Genomic DNA, 17,612 nt, shown 5'->3' with positions numbered 1-17,612 from the left:
CTGAAATGGGGGAAATAGCTTGAGTCAATGGCTGAATAAACTTGCCGCTCTGGCCTGGTGGCCTATAAACCAGAATAACCGCAATAGATTGATGATCGGATATGGTGATCACAAAACTGAGGCTTTCTGCCTCGGTGATGTCCTGAACAGGGAGAGTAGCGCAGGACAGTGAGGATTTAAAAATTATGCCAACTACACCCCCTCTTCCTAGAGGCCGATCCTTCCTCAAGATTTGGTAGCCTGATGGGATGGCCCCTGCTATTGTGGGGTTAGAGCCATCATTCAGCCAGGTTTCTGTTATAAACATAATGTCTGGGTCTGTAACGCCCTGAACGTCTCAGGATCGTTTAACAGACACGATAATGAGAACGCAACCACTTGTGAAGGTTTAGTTATTTTAATGAAGGCAAAAATAATACAAGGAATAAACAAAGGTTATAGTCACTGGAATCCTCCAGGCTAAGTACGTTACCAGCCCACAGCACGGATGGTCCTAACCGTCCTCTGCATATACGCCGATCCCGGCGTATGCCAACAGAGGGCAGAAATGAAATGGCCGACAATGCCAATCGGTAGGCTGTGAGGGGCACGAAGAGTGTTGGGGAGAATCGAGGAGTCAGGGAAACACCCAGCCGGGTCTCTACCTGAAGGGAGCAGCCGCTCAACCTCTTCCTCAGACTGCACCGGGACGCGGAGTCACCTCCTGGTGATGCGTCACCGATACCCCAATCACAAGCAAAGAAGACTGAACCGAGAGCAGCCGCTCGATCGATCCTGTGGACTTCCGAGTCTGTAACGCGGCAAACACCTCCTGGTGTGCGTTACAGCTGGCAGTCCCTGTATCTCTGGTCGGGCTGGGAGTTACGACTCCAACCAGCAAAAGCGCCACTGCGCTTTGACTCAGCCGAGTCAAAAAGCGAAGCTCAATGGTTATCCGGTAGAGCTTCCGGGTCCTTCACAGGTGACGATGGGGCAAGACACGGCCCAGGGAGTAACGACTCGACCTACCTCCGTTCTTGCCTTACTGGAGCACCACTCCGGAACACTGCTCTTCACTAAGCAGGTACGTCGGTGTAAACACAATATCCGACAGCGTTGTACCTCCCGGTTCCTCCCTTTATAGGGCGTGTTTTCCTTGAGTTATGTAACAGCTCTCCTGTTTACATAAGGGCGTGTTTTCCTTGAGTTACGTAACAGCTCTCCTGTTTACATAAGGGCGTGTTTTCCTTGAGTTATGTAACAGCTCTCCTGTTTACATAAGGGCGTGTTTTCCTTGAGTTATGTAGCAGCTCTCCTGTTTACATAACCTCTCAACCGCTAAGCATCCTGGGAGATGTAGTCCGTTTTCGCTGGTTACCGTTTTCCTCCCCTCGCATGACAGGAATTCTTGACAGTACATCCTCCCTCTCAGCGGCTCCCCACGGGTCCAGCGCTGGCAGGAAAACGCCGATGGAACAAGGAGACCAAGCACGGAGCATGAACCCCTTCAGCCGGTTCCCATGACTGCTCCTCCGGGCCATAGCCTTTCCACGCAACCAGGTACCACAGCTTCCCCCTGCGCCATTTGGACGCCCGTATGCCCGACACTTCATACTCCACCTCCGACTCCACGCATACCGGCCTAGGTGTCCCAGACGGCTTGGAGGGTGCTGGTTTGAGCAATGATACATGAAAGACAGGGTGTATCCGCAATGATTGGGGCAAGCACACCTTCACGTTCACGGGACCCATACACTTGGTAATTCGATAGGGGCCCATGTACTTGGGATGGAACACACTGTTCTTTCGAAACCTCATGTTTCTTGTGGATATCCAGACGTAGTCTCCAGTGCGGTACAGTGGCCCGGGCCTTCTCTTCCTGTCCGCCGCAGCCTTGTATCTTCTCTTGGCCTCTATTAGGACAGCCCTTGAGCGCATCAACGTGTCTTTTATGTGTGCCACCCTGTCCGCTGTGGCGGGAATCCTGTCCTCTCTGAACGGATGTAGAAATGGCAAGAACCTGGGATGTTGGCCATAGTTGCTATAGAACGGAGATGACTGTGTGGAGCTGTGAGTGGCGTTGTTATAGGCTATCTCTGCAACCCATAGCAAGTCGACCCATTCTTCCCTGCCCTGGTCCACAAAACATCGCAGATACTGTTTGAGCGTTTGGTTCAGGCGCTCGGTTTGGCCGTCCGTTTGAGGGTGGTAGCTGGTGGACAGGGCGGTCTTAACATGCAGCGCAGTGCACCAAGTCTTCCAGAATTGCGCAGTAAACTGCGACCCCCGGTCCGACACGATCACCCCAGGTAATCCATGCAGTCGTACCACATTCTTTAGGAGTAGTGACGCCAATTCCCCGGCCGTAGGGACTCTCTTGCAGGGGATGAAGTGCCCCATTTTCGTCAAGTAATCCACCACCACCAGTATTGCCGTCATCCCCTGGTCTACCGGTAGGCCCACCACGAAGTCCAGTGATATGCTATCCCATGGTCTATCCGGGGTCGGAAGTGGATGTAAGAGCCCTTGGGTTCGGCCATGGTCGGCCTTCATGGTAGCACACGTAGGACACTCCTGTCCCCACCTCCTGACATCCACTCTCATGGTTGGCCACCAGAAATGCCGTCCCATGCTAGCCACCGTTTTTTCAAAGCCCAAATGACCTGCGCATGGAGAGTCATGGCACCAGATGAATGCTTGTTTCCTTAGCCTAGGCGTGGGTATCAATAGGCACCTGCCCTTCAGGGGTATCCCGTCCTTCAGCTGCCATTCTCTGTGACTGAGGAGCCACCTCCGCCATGCGAATGACCTGATCCCTCTCTTTATTCCCCTCAGGAAAGTATCCGGTTGGATAACCCCCAATACCATCCTCGGGGAAATGATGGAATGCTCGGTCGCAGGCAATGGTTCCTTAACTGCAGATTGACGGGACAGGGCGTCCGCCTTCCGGTTTTCCGTCCCCGGCCGATATGTGATGCGGAAGTTGAACCCCGCAAAGAAGATCATCCACCGCAGCTGTCTGGGAGAAAGGTGTCTTGTGGCCGTCATGAACTGTAGGTTCCGATGGTCCGTGTACACCGATACCACATGTCTTGCCCCCATCAACCAATGCCTCCATTCGGTGAAGGCGTCCTTGATTGCGAGAAGCTCCTTCTCCGCAATATGGTAGTTGCGTTCGGCGTCGTTGAGTTTGCGGGACATGTACGCAACGGGATGAAGCACCCCTGTGTCGTGGTTGCGTTGGGACAAGATAGCCCCCAGCGCCACATCCGATGCGTCCGCTTCCACCACGTAGGGGAGATCCGGATCGGGGTGAGCCAACACCGGCGCCTTACCAAAGGCGCTTTTCAGGGCCTCAAAGGCTTTGTTCGCTTCAGGGGACCAGACAAACTCCTTGGACTTCCTCAGTAGCTGTGTGATTGGGGCCACCAATCCTGAAAATCCATCTATAAACCGCCTGTAAAAGTTGGCGAAGCCAATGAAACTTTGGACGTCCTTCACGCTTTGGGGCACCGGCCATTCTTTCACCGCCTTGATCTTTCGTTCTGCCATCTCCTGTCCCTCTGGACTCAGCATCACTCCGAGGAATTCCACGGATGTGACGTGGAAGTCACACTTGCTGAGTTTACAAAACAGCATGTTTTCCCTCAGCTTTTGGAGCACAGCTTTGACGTGGTGTACGTGCTCCTCCACACTGGACGAATAGATGAGGATGTCGTCGATATATACGACCACGTAGATATCCAACTCCTCTCTGAATACCTCATTCAAAAAGTACTGAAAGGCTGCCGGGGCGTTGCACAGACCGAACGGCATGACGAGGTACTCAAAAAGGCCGAACCTGGTCTTAAAGGCGGTCTTCCACTCGTCTCCGTCCCTCATGCGCACCAGATGGTATGCCCCTTTCAAATCCAACTTGGTGTAGATACGAGCTTTCTTGACCTGTTCCAGAAGTACACTGATGAGAGGCAAGGGGTACCGATTCTTTACGGTTATCGCATTCAATGCCCTAAAGTCCACACAGGCTCTCAGCTCCCCATTAGCCTTCGGGATGAAGAAGAGTGGCGAGGCGGCCGGAGACTTGGACGGGCGGATGAATCCTAGCTTGAGGAGTTTATCCAGGTACCCCTGGAGATGCACGTTTTCAGGCTCCGTCAGGGCATACAGCCTGCCGCTGGGAACGCTGGCCCCTGGCACCAGGTCGATCTGGCAGTCAAACTGTCTATGTGGTGGTAGCACTTCCGCCTTCACCTCATCAAATACATCCTCAAAACTGTGATAAGCCTGGGGGAGAGCCACATCTTTTTCTGCCGCTGTAGCCACCGTCTGACTCCCGCTCTCATCTGCGTCAAGGGATTCCGTTCTTATTCCACAATGCAGGATGCAATACGGTGACGTCAGTTCGATGCGATGTGTTGGCCAATCCACAGAGGGGTTGTGTTTCTGTAGCCACGGCAATCACAATATGACGCCATATTGGGGCGCTCGGATGATGTTAAAATCGATTTGTTCCAAATGGTTCCTCCCACATCTCATCGGAAGGACCCCCGTGTGCTGCCCGATGGGCCCCGTCACCAATCGCCTTCCGTCTACAGCATAGACGTCTTCGGGTACAGCTTTGGGAAGAAGCACTAGCCCTAGCCTGCATGCCTCGTTGTGGTCCATAAACATGCCAGTGGCCCCTGAATCCACCATGGCCACAACGGGTATCCACTGGTCATGCACTCCCACGTGCACCGTGAGAAACAGGTGTCGTTGTCCCTTAGTGACCGAGTTGGAAAGTGAAGGGATGGATGAGTGACTCCGAGATGCCCCTTCTTTGGTCTGGGAGTCCTCTAGTTTTCCGCCGGTACGTCCACCACGGCTGTTACCGACCGGTTGGCCCGATAACGTGACGTCTTCGGTTTGGCAGGGCATTCACGTACGTAGTGGCCTTTTTTGCCACAATATAGGCACAATCCTTGTTTACGGCGTGACTCTTTCTCCGTGGCTGTGAGGCTCGCTCGTATTGCGCCGATGTCCATGGGTTCTCCCTTGGATGCGGTGGAAGTTTCAGGACTTCCCACTGTCACATAGGATGGAAGGGATTTTCCTTTTCTCCCATGATCCCCCTTTCTTTCACTTAGCCTATGTTCCAGCCGTAATACCAGGTTGATAAGGCCCTCACATGTCTTGGGTTGTGGGTCAATATGAGCCACGGCGTCCTTGAGCTCATCGCACAGCCCGTGATGGAAGAGCGCCGTCTGTTTAGCAACAGGCCACTTGGTTTCCGCAACCAGCCTTCGGAACGCGTTGAGATACTGCACCAGGTCGTTGGATCCCTGTCTCAACTCAAGCATTTCACGGTCCGCCGTGTACGAGTCAGCCCTTCTGTCGAAGACCTTCAGGAATTCCTCGCGAAAAGCACCCCAATCACATAAGATGGGGTCGTCTCTGCTCACCAGAGGTACGGCCCATTGTGCCGCGTTTCCAGCCAAATAGGATATAAGGAAAGCCACACGAGCCTGACTCGTGGGGAACGCCCTTGGTTTGCACGATAAATGTAGCGCCACTTGTGTGAGGAATACCTGCACTGTGTTAGGATCCCCACTGTACCTCTCTGGTGTTGCCAAGGGGACGGCTACCGGCATTTCCACTACTACCGCAGGGGTCTGGTTCGTGAGGGAGGTGCTGGGCGTGAGCTGGTCCAATTGGATAGCATCCAGTCTGGCTTTTACATCGGCTGTTTCTTGCCTGGAGGCAGCCAATTCAATTTGCACGGTCGCTAAAGCAGCCAGCACATCATCAAGTGTTGCCATGTCTGTTATCGACCGGGAGACAGTTAGTGTTATTAAGGTCGGATATTTTGTAACGCCCTGAACGTCTCAGGATCGTTTAACAGACACGATAATGAGAACGCAACCACTTGTGATGGTTTAGTTATTTTAATGAAGGCAAAAATAATACAAGGAATAAACAAAGGTTATAGTCACTGGAATCCTCCAGGCTAAGTACGTTACCAGCCCACAGCACGGATGGTCCTAACCGTCCTCTGCATATACGCCGATCCCGGCGTATGCCAACAGAGGGCAGAAATGAAATGGCCGACAATGCCAATCGGTAGGCTGTGAGGGGCACGAAGAGTGTTGGGGAGAATCGAGGAGTCAGGGAAACACCCAGCCGGGGTCTCTACCTGAAGGGAGCAGCCGCTCAACCTCTTCCTCAGACTGCACCGGGACGCGGAGTCACCTCCTGGTGATGCGTCACCGATACCCCAATCACAAGCAAAGAAGACTGAACCGAGAGCAGCCGCTCGATCGATCCTGTGGACTTCCGAGTCTGTAACGCGGCAAACACCTCCTGGTGTGCGTTACAGCTGGCAGTCCCTGTATCTCTGGTCGGGCTGGGAGTTACGACTCCAACCAGCAAAAGCGCCACTGCGCTTTGACTCAGCCGAGTCAAAAAGCGAAGCTCAATGGTTATCCGGTAGAGCTTCCGGGTCCTTCACAGGTGACGATGGGGCAAGACACGGCCCAGGGAGTAACGACTCGACCTACCTCCGTTCTTGCCTTACTGGAGCACCACTCCGGAACACTGCTCTTCACTAAGCAGGTACGTCGGTGTAAACACAATATCCGACAGCGTTGTACCTCCCGGTTCCTCCCTTTATAGGGCGTGTTTTCCTTGAGTTATGTAACAGCTCTCCTGTTTACATAAGGGCGTGTTTTCCTTGAGTTATGTAACAGCTCTCCTGTTTACATAAGGGCGTGTTTTCCTTGAGTTATGTAACAGCTCTCCTGTTTACATAAGGGCGTGTTTTCCTTGAGTTATGTAACAGCTCTCCTGTTTACATAACCTCTCAACCGCTAAGCATCCTGGGAGATGTAGTCCGTTTTCGCTGGTTACCGTTTTCCTCCCCTCGCATGACAGGAATTCTTGACAGGGTCTGACCCAGATAATAAATCATGAAGTTGAGCTTCATGTTTATTCATAGAGCGGGTGGAGAAATTTCAGTGGCTCGTTATCCCGTAAACCCGGGCCCGGAACGAAACCCTTACTCGCCTTAGTCACGCATCCACCGCCATTTGGTGCCAGGACCCCGCCATTTGGTTCCAGGAGGGTCCGCTGCCCAATTGCACACCTGGCAAATCAGCGTAGACTCATCCATACTATTCGTACTATTACAGCAGCATGTTTGTACCCGTTCGCCCACATCAAGAAGTTTTGATTTGGTGTAGACAACAGAGTTCCCAGGTAGGGGCCGGTAACCGGCAGCATTTCCAGCTCCGGACTCTTCCGGGACGCTGACGGGGGCAGACGGGCTTGCCTTTTCAGGCCAGCGGCGCGCGCACGCAGCATCTCGTTTTGTAGGCGCCAGGAGTTATCAACTAGACCGCGTTGAAAGAAAAGAGCGATCCGGTGCCCCAACCGCAGTGAGTTCAAGATGAATGATTAAAATAATTCAAACAATTCCCCACAACTATAAAAAGAGCTCTACTCAGTGTACGATGTTCATTTTTAAAATAACAAGCCCCCGTAATTCCCAGTGAAAGCAGCACGATAAGTTTTAAACTTCAGTGAGAAAAAAAAAACAGTTCATACCTAAAGTTTTAGTGATTTCGTGATGAATAAGTAAGAGATTTTGCACTGCTATCTGACATTTTATGAACAATGTGTTAAATCGAATGAGGTTAATGTTGCATTCCTTTCTCTCTTTCCCTTTTTCTTTGCAGTTTTTTAGTATGTTTCCATTATCTAAATTTCTTTACTAGTTTTGAAGTTGAGAATTATTGTGTACATATTGCTTTATTGCCTTGTTTTCATTGTGAAGGGAGGGGATATGTGGGGATTGTTGGGATTGCATTCCAGGACCTTCATGGTCTCTGCAATTGGAATGCAAGCATTGTAATGACGTGACTGTTCCGAGATTGACAGTTGCTGCCTAAGTCTCGGTGTTGCAGGAGGAATAAAACTTAGCTTACAAATAAAAGGTTGTCATCCTTTTAGTGTCCTGTAGACATTTTGGTTTGCTGGAACTCTTGATCAGCTAGTCAGCCAGACAGGGAAAGAAATGTATGATTTCCCTTCTTAGTTTTTCAGCTACTACAGCAAGACATGTTGTGAATTCTCATGGGGCTGTTACCCGGAATGGTAGTACTTTGAATTGATAGTGATGCCTACCTATCACACACCAGAGTTATTTGAGATGTGCCAGGTGGATTGGGATAGGAAAGTATGCATCCTTCAAATCTAATGCAGTAATGATATAGCTTTCCGGTAGTAATGGTATTACATCTTAAAGTGTTACCATGTGGAAGTGTTCGGATATAATGTACTGATTTAGAGGGTGTAAGTCTAGTATGGGACATAGTGAGCCATCCCTTTTGGGTATTTGGAAGTATAGGGAGTATACTTTCCTTCCTGTTGTGATGCTTGAATGGGACCGGTTCTAGGCCCACTTTTGTAGCAATGCTTTTACTTCTTCCTTTAGCAGATGTAGATGCTGCAGATTTAGTAAGTGTCTTTCTGGTGGGAAATTTGCTGGTTGTTCTTTTAGTTCAGGCAATATCCCTGACCCATTGATCTGATGTTATTTCTGGCCAGAAATGATGGATATTTTGTAGCCTTCCCCCAACAGGTGATTTGTGATTGGGGGGGAAGTTTTGAGATGCCACTGTTTGGTAGAAGAGGCTCAGTTTGAGGGTGTGTCTCTACCCTTTCCTCCGGATTTGCAACCACCTCTATAATAACGTCGGCCTGTCTGTTTGTGATGTTGTTACTGATGCTGGTGAGTCGGACTGTGTGGTGGCAGTTTTGGAGGCCCCTCTCCATTGGTAGTGGCGAAATGGCTGCTGTTTCTGTGGGGTAGATTGCAAAGCCCCCATTGATTTTGCAGTATTTGTGTCTATTTTATTTTATCTAATTGCGTGCCTACTTCTGGCCCAAAGAGATGTTCTCCATCCAAAGGGATGCTAAGAATATGCTGTTGCACTTCTGGCATATAGTCGGATTTGCTTAGCCATGCATGCCTGCGCAGCATTACATAGCTTTTAAAGCCTCTTGCCGCGATGTTTGCACTATCCAGTGCTCACCTTATAATTGAATTAGAGATCTGTTTCCCTGCGGCTACTAACTCATCTCCCCTCTTTTTATATTGTTCTGCGATGGTGCATGATGTCTTGCATGTCATCCCCAGAAGCCCTGTTGTAGCAAGAGAGATAGCCCACTGAATTTGCGATTCACCAGTGGTGGAGTATTCCGTAGCCACCCGTTTCCCAGCAGCGTTGATGCACTTACTCTCCTTGTCAGGAGGTGGAGCTTCCCCTCTGCCCTGGGATGCTCTTCTTTTCCTTGCAGTTGTGATTACTAGGGAGTTTGCTGGAGGGTGACCCCTGATGCATATTGGGTCTGAACGTGAAGGCCTGTATTTCCTTTCAATGCATGGAATAAGCACCCTAGATTTTACTGGGTCCTTAAAGATGTCCTTTGAGACATTTAATATTGAGTCAATCCTAGGAAGACATTGCACTGTGCGCTCAGTATGGGGGAGTGTCTCTAAGAAATCTGTCTCTTCCTCTGTGGGCTGCATGGGACGATTATGATAATCTGCAGCCCTCTGTATGATACTGTGGTAAGATGATGTGTCATCAAGTGGTGGGGCTTTGGTAGGAATTGATGGTTTCAGATCATTCTCAGGAGAACCACGTCATAATTGTGTCATGGGTTTGGGCTGTGGTGGGTATCCCCCTGTAATTCTGAGTCATAGTCCTGTTGAGATGTAGTCCTGCACTTCTCCTCCTGTGTAGTTGAAGGTGATCTTGAGTGTGGTTGGCTAAATGTCATGGGCCTTGTTACCCTATGTTCAGTCGCCACTCTCTCAGCTGGTGGTTGTGGCATTTCCAAATCCTGTGGGCGTCTTTTGAAAGTGTCTTTATGTCTCTTTTGCATATATTTGTGCAGTTCTTCAAACGTCCTTCTTCTTGTGGCACTTGTTTTTGTGGTGTTTTTGCCTGCTTCTCTGGCACTGTTGGTATGGCCGCGGAAGGCGTCATTGTCTTGCTCTTTGTGGGAACATGGGTTTTCTTCGGCATCAAAGAGTGACTACGCTGTTTTTATTTTGTTGGTGCCTATGTATGTCTGGGTTTCGAGTCGCTCGATGTTGAGCATTTCTTTGGATCCGATGACTTTGTCGTTGTCAAAGCCGGGCTCGTCTTCCTCTGCGCCGATGTATGTGTCGATGATTATGTCTGCTTCGGTATCGAATTAGTGTCGGTACCATCCCCATGTTTTGGCCTCGTTGCCCGATTGAGATCAAGAACAGTTTTGTCCCTTCTCTGCTTCGAGCCGTGCTCGCAATGTCCACCAGAGCCCGAGGGGTGAAATGCACCGTAGCATTGAGGGGTAGGTTTATGTAAGATTTTTTTTGCATTGGTTGGGTCAATAGTACTCACTGCCCTTGGTGTCATCTTTGTTTTTGGTCCTGACCCAGGTCCGGAGTCTTCTGCATGGGTTCCTCAACCTGCACCTCCGACTCTTCTTTATCACTGGATTTGTCAGAGGCAACATGGTGGGGATGGCGAGGATGTCCCCACCTTGCATTGTTATCTCAGCGTCAATCTCACCCTCGCTGTGTGATTCTCCGTGCAAGAAATCTGCCTCTGCTGCCATCTCCATGTTATGCACTGGGCACCAATCTCTTCCGCTTCCTAATGTTTTCTTATTTTTTTAAATGTTGCACGCCGAGCAGCCCTGTTCCTCGTCTTCTGATGATAAGCACAAATTACAGACTTTATGAGTGTCCGAATAGGAGTATTTGGGCCCGCACCGAGGGAACTGTTGAAATAAGGTTTCTTTTTTCGCTTCCATTACCCGGAGACAGACATTCTTGACAGGCGTGGATGTCAACAAAGTGAAAGTTCGATGCGTGCACTCGATCGGTACATGGTTCCAACGTGTATCGCACCTGTGAGGTATTCTTCTTTGTTGATCTTCGATCACGTCGATCTTCTTTTTTTGCCAGTAGGCTGCGTGGGCATCGAAACTGTAGAGCTACGATGCAGTCCGTCCGAGCCCGATGGCCGAAAAAAATTATCTAACAAAGGAACCGTTGAACATGTGTAATACCTCAAGTACCTCAACACATGCTACGAATATAAAAATAACTATCCTTTTGACTCAAACCCCTATTGCCTAACAAAGACTGATAAATTCTTTTGATGACTATATACTAATGAATGGCCATGAACTGAATGTGAAAAAACACTAAAATCATGAAAATCGGTCCAGCAAATCAGAAGTTTAAGTCATGGAGGGCCAGAGGAGGGCGGATTGAAGTCGTTTATTGAAGTTTGATAATAGAGTTTCTTTTAAGCACCATATTAAAGATTTAAGGGCAAAAACTGTGACTTTAATTCATGCTGTTAAACGTTTGCAAAAATCACTGTGCTGCTAATTCTATGAACACATTCTCAAAGTCATGAGAGCAAAGTTACAGCCAACAATTTCATATGGCTCTCGCATCACCAGGGGGAAAGATGCAAAGCTACTGTATGTATTAATAGTCAAAGCTTATAAAGCAACTTTTGAGATTCCCAGGTCAGTGGGTCAAGCTGAAACAAGATTGGAGTTTGGTCTCCAAAGACAGTGGTTGGTGTCACAAGGAGCTTTTTTGAAATGCATGTATTTCATGTTCTCTTCTGGCTTGAAATAACAAAATCTACTTATGCTGCTACCTGGAGATCCCATATTTTAACTTGCCTGCATGACATTGGTCTGCTAATTGGGCGTCATGAATTGAAAATACCCAATTATTAGTGAATCCTAAAAAAGCAAATCAAAGCTAAATCTCTTAATAAGGATAAAGCTGTTTTAGCTGCAAAAAATCATCCATGGTATGTGATTAATTCAAATCAGTCTTTACACATCTAGCCATACTTTAATGCCCATTTCTCTGCAAAAACCCCCAAAGTTTTTTAAGAATAAGATTGGGAATAAACCCAACTAAGGAGGGTACGCCTTCTTGAATTCAAGAGTGGCCTGATACCAATTGTGGACTCTGTGGATGGCCACATGAATCTTTAATGCATATAGTATTCGTGTCCCAAATTGCTTAAAATACAGCACATATTTTTAAAACCTCTATTTTTGAAGCTCGGGGTCAGATCGGGTGTCCAGGCCCTTATTTTTTGTTCATCAGGCGAGTCGATTCCGCTGCTATGCCAACTGATAAAGGCTTTAGTTGCTGCTGAAAAATGTTTGACAAGGACTGTTCAACATGTATTATAATTAAATCCTGTGGCTTCAAGAGAAATCTTGAATGCATTCTTTCTGCTTATTTGCACTGTACGGCTTCTTGTAGAATATGGCGCCAGATGTAGGTGGCTAAATACCGGTCGGTAACGCCAAAATTCGGTAAATTTCAGCGTTACCGACCGGTATTTAGCCATTCCTAATGTAGGTAAGGAATCGGATAATAAGGAATCGGTAAATACTGATTCATTATTGCTCTTGCATTTAAGGACTCGGTAATACCGATTCCTTAAATGCAATGTAGGAAGCACATTAAAGAGTGATTTTGAGCCTTAAGAAATCGGTAATTACCACCAACTTCAAGTTGGTGGTAATTACCGATTTCCTTTAAAAAATAACTTTTTTGATTTTTGTTAAGTGCCATGTGGCACACATTCATGCCCTTAGGACATGTATGTGCGCCACATGTGCACACATGCACATTTCAGGGGTGCAACAGGGTGTCCTTTTGACACCCTTGAAAGTGCTCCCGCTATTAGCGAATCGGTAATACCGAATCGCTAATAGTGAATGTCTTCACATTCATTCCTATGGGCCTCCAAGCCCTTAGAAATGAATGGGTAGGTATTCCTTATTACCGAATCTCAATTACCGATTCGGTAATAACGAATATTAAGCATTCAGTATTTTTTACCGAATCTTCACCTACATAGGAAATACCGATTTCTTAATAGCGAATCTGTAAAATTCGCTAATAAGAAATTGGTATTTCAGATTTACCTACATCTGGCCCTTAGTGTCTTTGCGCTTAGGGTAATAATTAAAATGTAAATAAAGAAGTTATTTTGTTTGCAATGAAAAATTATTTGATGCACTCTTATAGCCTGTTTGTACAATGGAACTATTGTTTACCGTACGTCTGCACTTTAATACGTAATGATCCAGCCCATGTCTGATTGATTTTTTAGTCCATTTGTATAATGATCGATAAAGTTAACTGGTTTTATTCCACATATATGAATGTATTTATAAACTGGCAAGAATATTTTTGTCATGGTTTTAAAAAAAAAATGAATGATGCTAACAAATAGTTTTACCATTGAGTTGTAACTACAAGTGTTTTTCTATCTATTGTCCAATTGATAAGATGGTTTAATTGTATTGTATTGTATTGTATGAGATATTTATATCGCGCAACTATCACCCCACGGGTATCCTGGCGCATAGAGACCATGATGACATAAGGCAACCAATCGATTCGGCCACTAGACGGGAACCTACTAGCTGTTTCTGGCAAATAGCCATGTCTTAAGGTTTTTCCTAAATGACAGTAAAGAGTCTACTTGTCTAAGGCTTAGGGGAATTTCATTCCATAGACAGGCTGCTGCCAGGCCGAAAGCTCTGCCCCCTAGCTTTGTCGAGTTAACTCTGGCAACAGACGCCAGGCTTTGGCTGGCGGACCGAAGAAGTCTTTTGGGCGCATACCAGGTAAGCCGTTCTTGTAAGGAGAGCGGACCTGAATCATGGAGCGCTCTAAAGACAAGACATAAAGATTTAAAACTGACTCTGTCCTTGATAGGAAGCCAGTGTAAATCCCTCAGTGCCTGCGTCGCGGAGGAATTACGCTGTCTCTTAAGGGCCAGTTTAGCTGCCATAGACTGGACTCTTTGCAACCCCTGTAGAATGTACTTGGGAGCACCCAGATACAGGGAGTTGCAATAGTCCAGTCTACTCATGATGATACTACGGACCACCAAAGGCCTCACTTCACTAGATAGTACTAATAGTAGTAATTGCAATGATTTTTGTTAATCAAGCAAAAAATACTTCATTCATACATTCATTTATAAAAATAATTGTGTGTTTTGGTACTATAATGGGTTTACACTATGCCATATAACCTATCACGTATCTCTGAATTCTCATGTAGAATTTAAATCAGCTTTACTTCCTACAAACGACACACAATACTTTAGAAACTTTAGTATTATCGTAGCACACAAGAAGCTTGTGTGGACTGTCTAAAATACATGTTCAGTGGCTGTGCAATTTTGCTACTATAGATTGTTGCTGATATAGGCCCAAACCCAGAAATCTGTGGCACATCTGACCAAGAGGGATTTTAGGAAGTAGACCATTAAGAATTCAACTACATCACAAAGGCGAGGTCCTGGTTATCACCCCTTGGAACCAGGGACTCACGCAGGAAAAAGGTGCATACTCCTGTGCAGTATGCATGCATAATAAGCGGCGGCATACTTTTGGTTGTAAGGTGTACAAAACAGTTCCTGTCTCACCACTAGTTGTCTATGTGATGGGATATCAGATAGCGGGAAAGTAGGAATATCACTGAAATATTTGATCCTTTTTAAACATAAATGTTCTTGAATTTACTAGCAATACAAAGCAGAAAAAATAAATGTAAAGGTTTCCAGTCTCTACTATAGAGGTCCAAATCACACATGTCCAAAATTAGTCTTACGATACCCATAAGGCCCTGATTACAAGTTAGGTAGAGCACAAGTAACAGGTTTTTATGTATGAATTTCTCTCCACCTGATTCGGAGTTGTTATGTTTTTTGCACACGTCGGGTAATTCAGGCTGGAAGAATTCCATAAGGCTTTGGATGCAGCAACAGCTAAACCTCATTCAAGGTTATGTTCAAATGGTAGAACATACCCCATCCCTCCCACAGGCCCCCCACATACAGGTACCACCTGCTCTGAGTAGATGACAAATATGTGCAGTACAATGCTATGAGATGAAGAGTTCTGTGCGATTTTATGACTGGAAAAAACTGTCCCACACAGGAATTGCCCATGCAATGGGGTTTTACTCATAACTGCATGGTACTGGAGTGATTTTTACAATGGCCCCAGTAGCGTGCAAGTATATGTATATTTTTGAATATTTTGAAAAAATGTAAACAAATACTAAGTCAAATGGATTTTATATAATGAAATAAGAATTTACATGAATGCTTTTAGGTACCTTCAAAAACTTGATGATTGTTCCTGAGAAGAGTCTGTAGCCCTCCACATTCATTCTTCAATCTCTGTAGAGTTTCTCTGTCTAAATATTCAGCCACATCCTTCAAAGGAAGACTGCCTAAAAACAATTGAGGGAAGGCAATATGAACATTTTAATAACATGCCCACAAAACCATTCACATAAAGATAAATCAACAAAGTTTTCATGCTTCATGAAACAGCTCATGAAGAAACTAGCATTGACAAAGCCAAGACGTCTGTCTTTTTTAGTAAGTGAAGCGTTTGGGAATTGTCAGACATCTTTGTGTATGTTTCCCCCCAGTTGTTCTAGAACGAAAATCCTAATAAGTTGTGACCCTAAAATCAGCGAACTGCAGCATGGTTCTGGGGAAAATACAATTGTCGGGGGAAGATCAAGGGTAGACTATTGAGTCAGGACAGTATTATTTGAAGTGGTGTTTCTTGTCCTGTTTTATGATTGGAGGAAAGATGGTGCTGATATGATGTCGATAGGGATAGTGCGCCAGAACCTGAAAGCATGAACAGAGAAGCATTACCTGCTGTTTTTTCCCTTCTTGCAATATTTTGTCACTAGTCTGCTGATATCCAGTCTCCTGGTCTAGCACGGTCTTCCAGATGTGGCTAGTTTGTATGCCAATTATAACAAAACATTTTTCGAAAGTTTATGAGCTGTCTAATTTGGTGATTCAGACTGTGCCAATCTGTCTACAGATCCTTATGCTGCAGCAGTAGATTAAGAGCACGCTCTGCGGTGAACCTGGAGGGAGATCTGCGTTAGCAGTAGCAATGCTCTATAAAACATTTCCAATCTACCCTAAACCAGTATCAGAGACTTTAATTCACTTTACAAAGTAATGAATAGGGATTGTGTTACGTTTGCAGGTTTGTAGAGGGATACTTTTCTTCTTTCAATCAGTGCCACAATTTTCATTTTAAAATCAGGTAAGACCATCACAAATATGCCCCTTCTGTTTTTTTATTTTTAAAGAGCTAATGGACACAACCTGCTGGAGTTCTAGCCGTGAGAGACCTGTTTGAGTGAAGAAACAGACCCATCAGACAATCAGCTAATAAGAATATGTCCACACATAATATTTTTTTTCTGTAGTGCACAGTTTAGAAAGAAGAGAAATAAAGAAAGTACACTGATAAGGAAGAGGGTACGATAAGGAGACAAAGGAACAGGAATGTAGAAGAAACAAGCATTTGCAATGCAATGGTTCTCACATTATTTATAGTTTAAGCTATTGGCATTTGCAAATAATAATGCAACGCCAATAGCTCAAACTTTCAGTAACGCAAGACCTATTGCATTACAAATGCTTGTTAAAGATGTGCTATCTGGCCTAGGAAGACACTCTTTGTGTTCTACTTTGGTCAGGAATGAATAACTTCAAGAAGTCCACAGAACGATGATATCTGGAAAATTCATGAAATACTGTCCAAGCTTGAGAGCTCTGGAAGACCCCAACCAAATTCAAACTCAAAAACCTCCTAAATAAGGTCAAGCAAAAGCTGTCTGCGTTTGAGGACAGAAACACCGTGGCACGGAGTCCTCGTGCATGGATGGGATTATTAATTATTCCATCCTCAAAACGCAATCCTACCTGACGACGCGTTACTCTAAGTTCCCAAAAAGTAAATTAGTATTGCCATGGTTGTCTGCCAACACTGGACTGTCTCCATGGGCAAAGTGTTCTGAAGGGTCTGATTGCAGATTTATAGGGAACAGCAAAGAAACAATTGTGCACATCCCCTGAGTCTGCGCCGCTCTGTTAAAAGAAGGAAAATCCTTTCACCAACTGGGAGAGGATAGGTATGCAAGTGCACCATAAGGGAAGCTTTTTTTTTTTTTTACATGATTTTGGTGCTAATGCAGACATTTCTTGTCTCTGTGCCTTCCTATTTCAGTGCCGGTGTGTCCCACAAAAGCGGGGGCTGGGCAGGCATGTGTGCTCCAATCACACAGGTATACAGTGCAACCTGTTGAAATCTAAATACGAAAGGCTTGATGCGGGCAAATTTGTTTGCTACTGTTACATTAATTACCCAGGAAACATGCACCAACTGCACGAGGAAATGCTGGCACCTCATTCATTGGGTTTGGAGGTGATACTCCCTCATACACATGTAAAGGGAAGCGTATGGCTTTCCTTTTTTTTAAAGAGAGAACCTGTTTGCCGCTTTGTTTAAGAAACCCAAAAACGGGGAGGAGCCTAGCGCTTGACCAAGATGGCCGCGTGAGCTTTGAGCTCCCGAGACCCTCGTGCCCTCCGTCGTCTATCCTGTATATAATCCTGTTTGTATGCATGGCATCGTGTAGATGACTTGTCAGGGAGGCGATCGATGCCACCCGAGGTCGAATTGCCCACCGGGAACCGGAGTTATGCATG

The 17,612-nt window shown here is 46.3% G+C and overlaps 1 protein-coding gene across 1 annotated transcript in view; it reads right to left on the bottom strand.

The window, feature by feature from the left end:
- TRMT44 (tRNA methyltransferase 44 homolog) overlaps positions 1-17,612 on the bottom strand; it is a 309,668-nt gene that overhangs the window by 32,015 nt on the left and 260,041 nt on the right. Inside the window, exon 10 of the mRNA XM_085642485.1 lies at positions 15,200-15,316. Coding sequence (XP_085498611.1) covers positions 15,200-15,316 — 117 coding nt within the window. The remainder of the gene's footprint in view (positions 1-15,199; positions 15,317-17,612) is intronic.

This window comes from Triturus cristatus, chromosome 2_2 (assembly GCF_964204655.1).
Source record: "Triturus cristatus chromosome 2_2, aTriCri1.1, whole genome shotgun sequence".
In the NCBI taxonomy this organism is placed as follows: Eukaryota; Metazoa; Chordata; class Amphibia; order Caudata; family Salamandridae; genus Triturus; species Triturus cristatus.
Note: the sequence above shows the minus strand (reverse complement) of the source record. Positions and strands in the feature narration are given on the sequence as shown.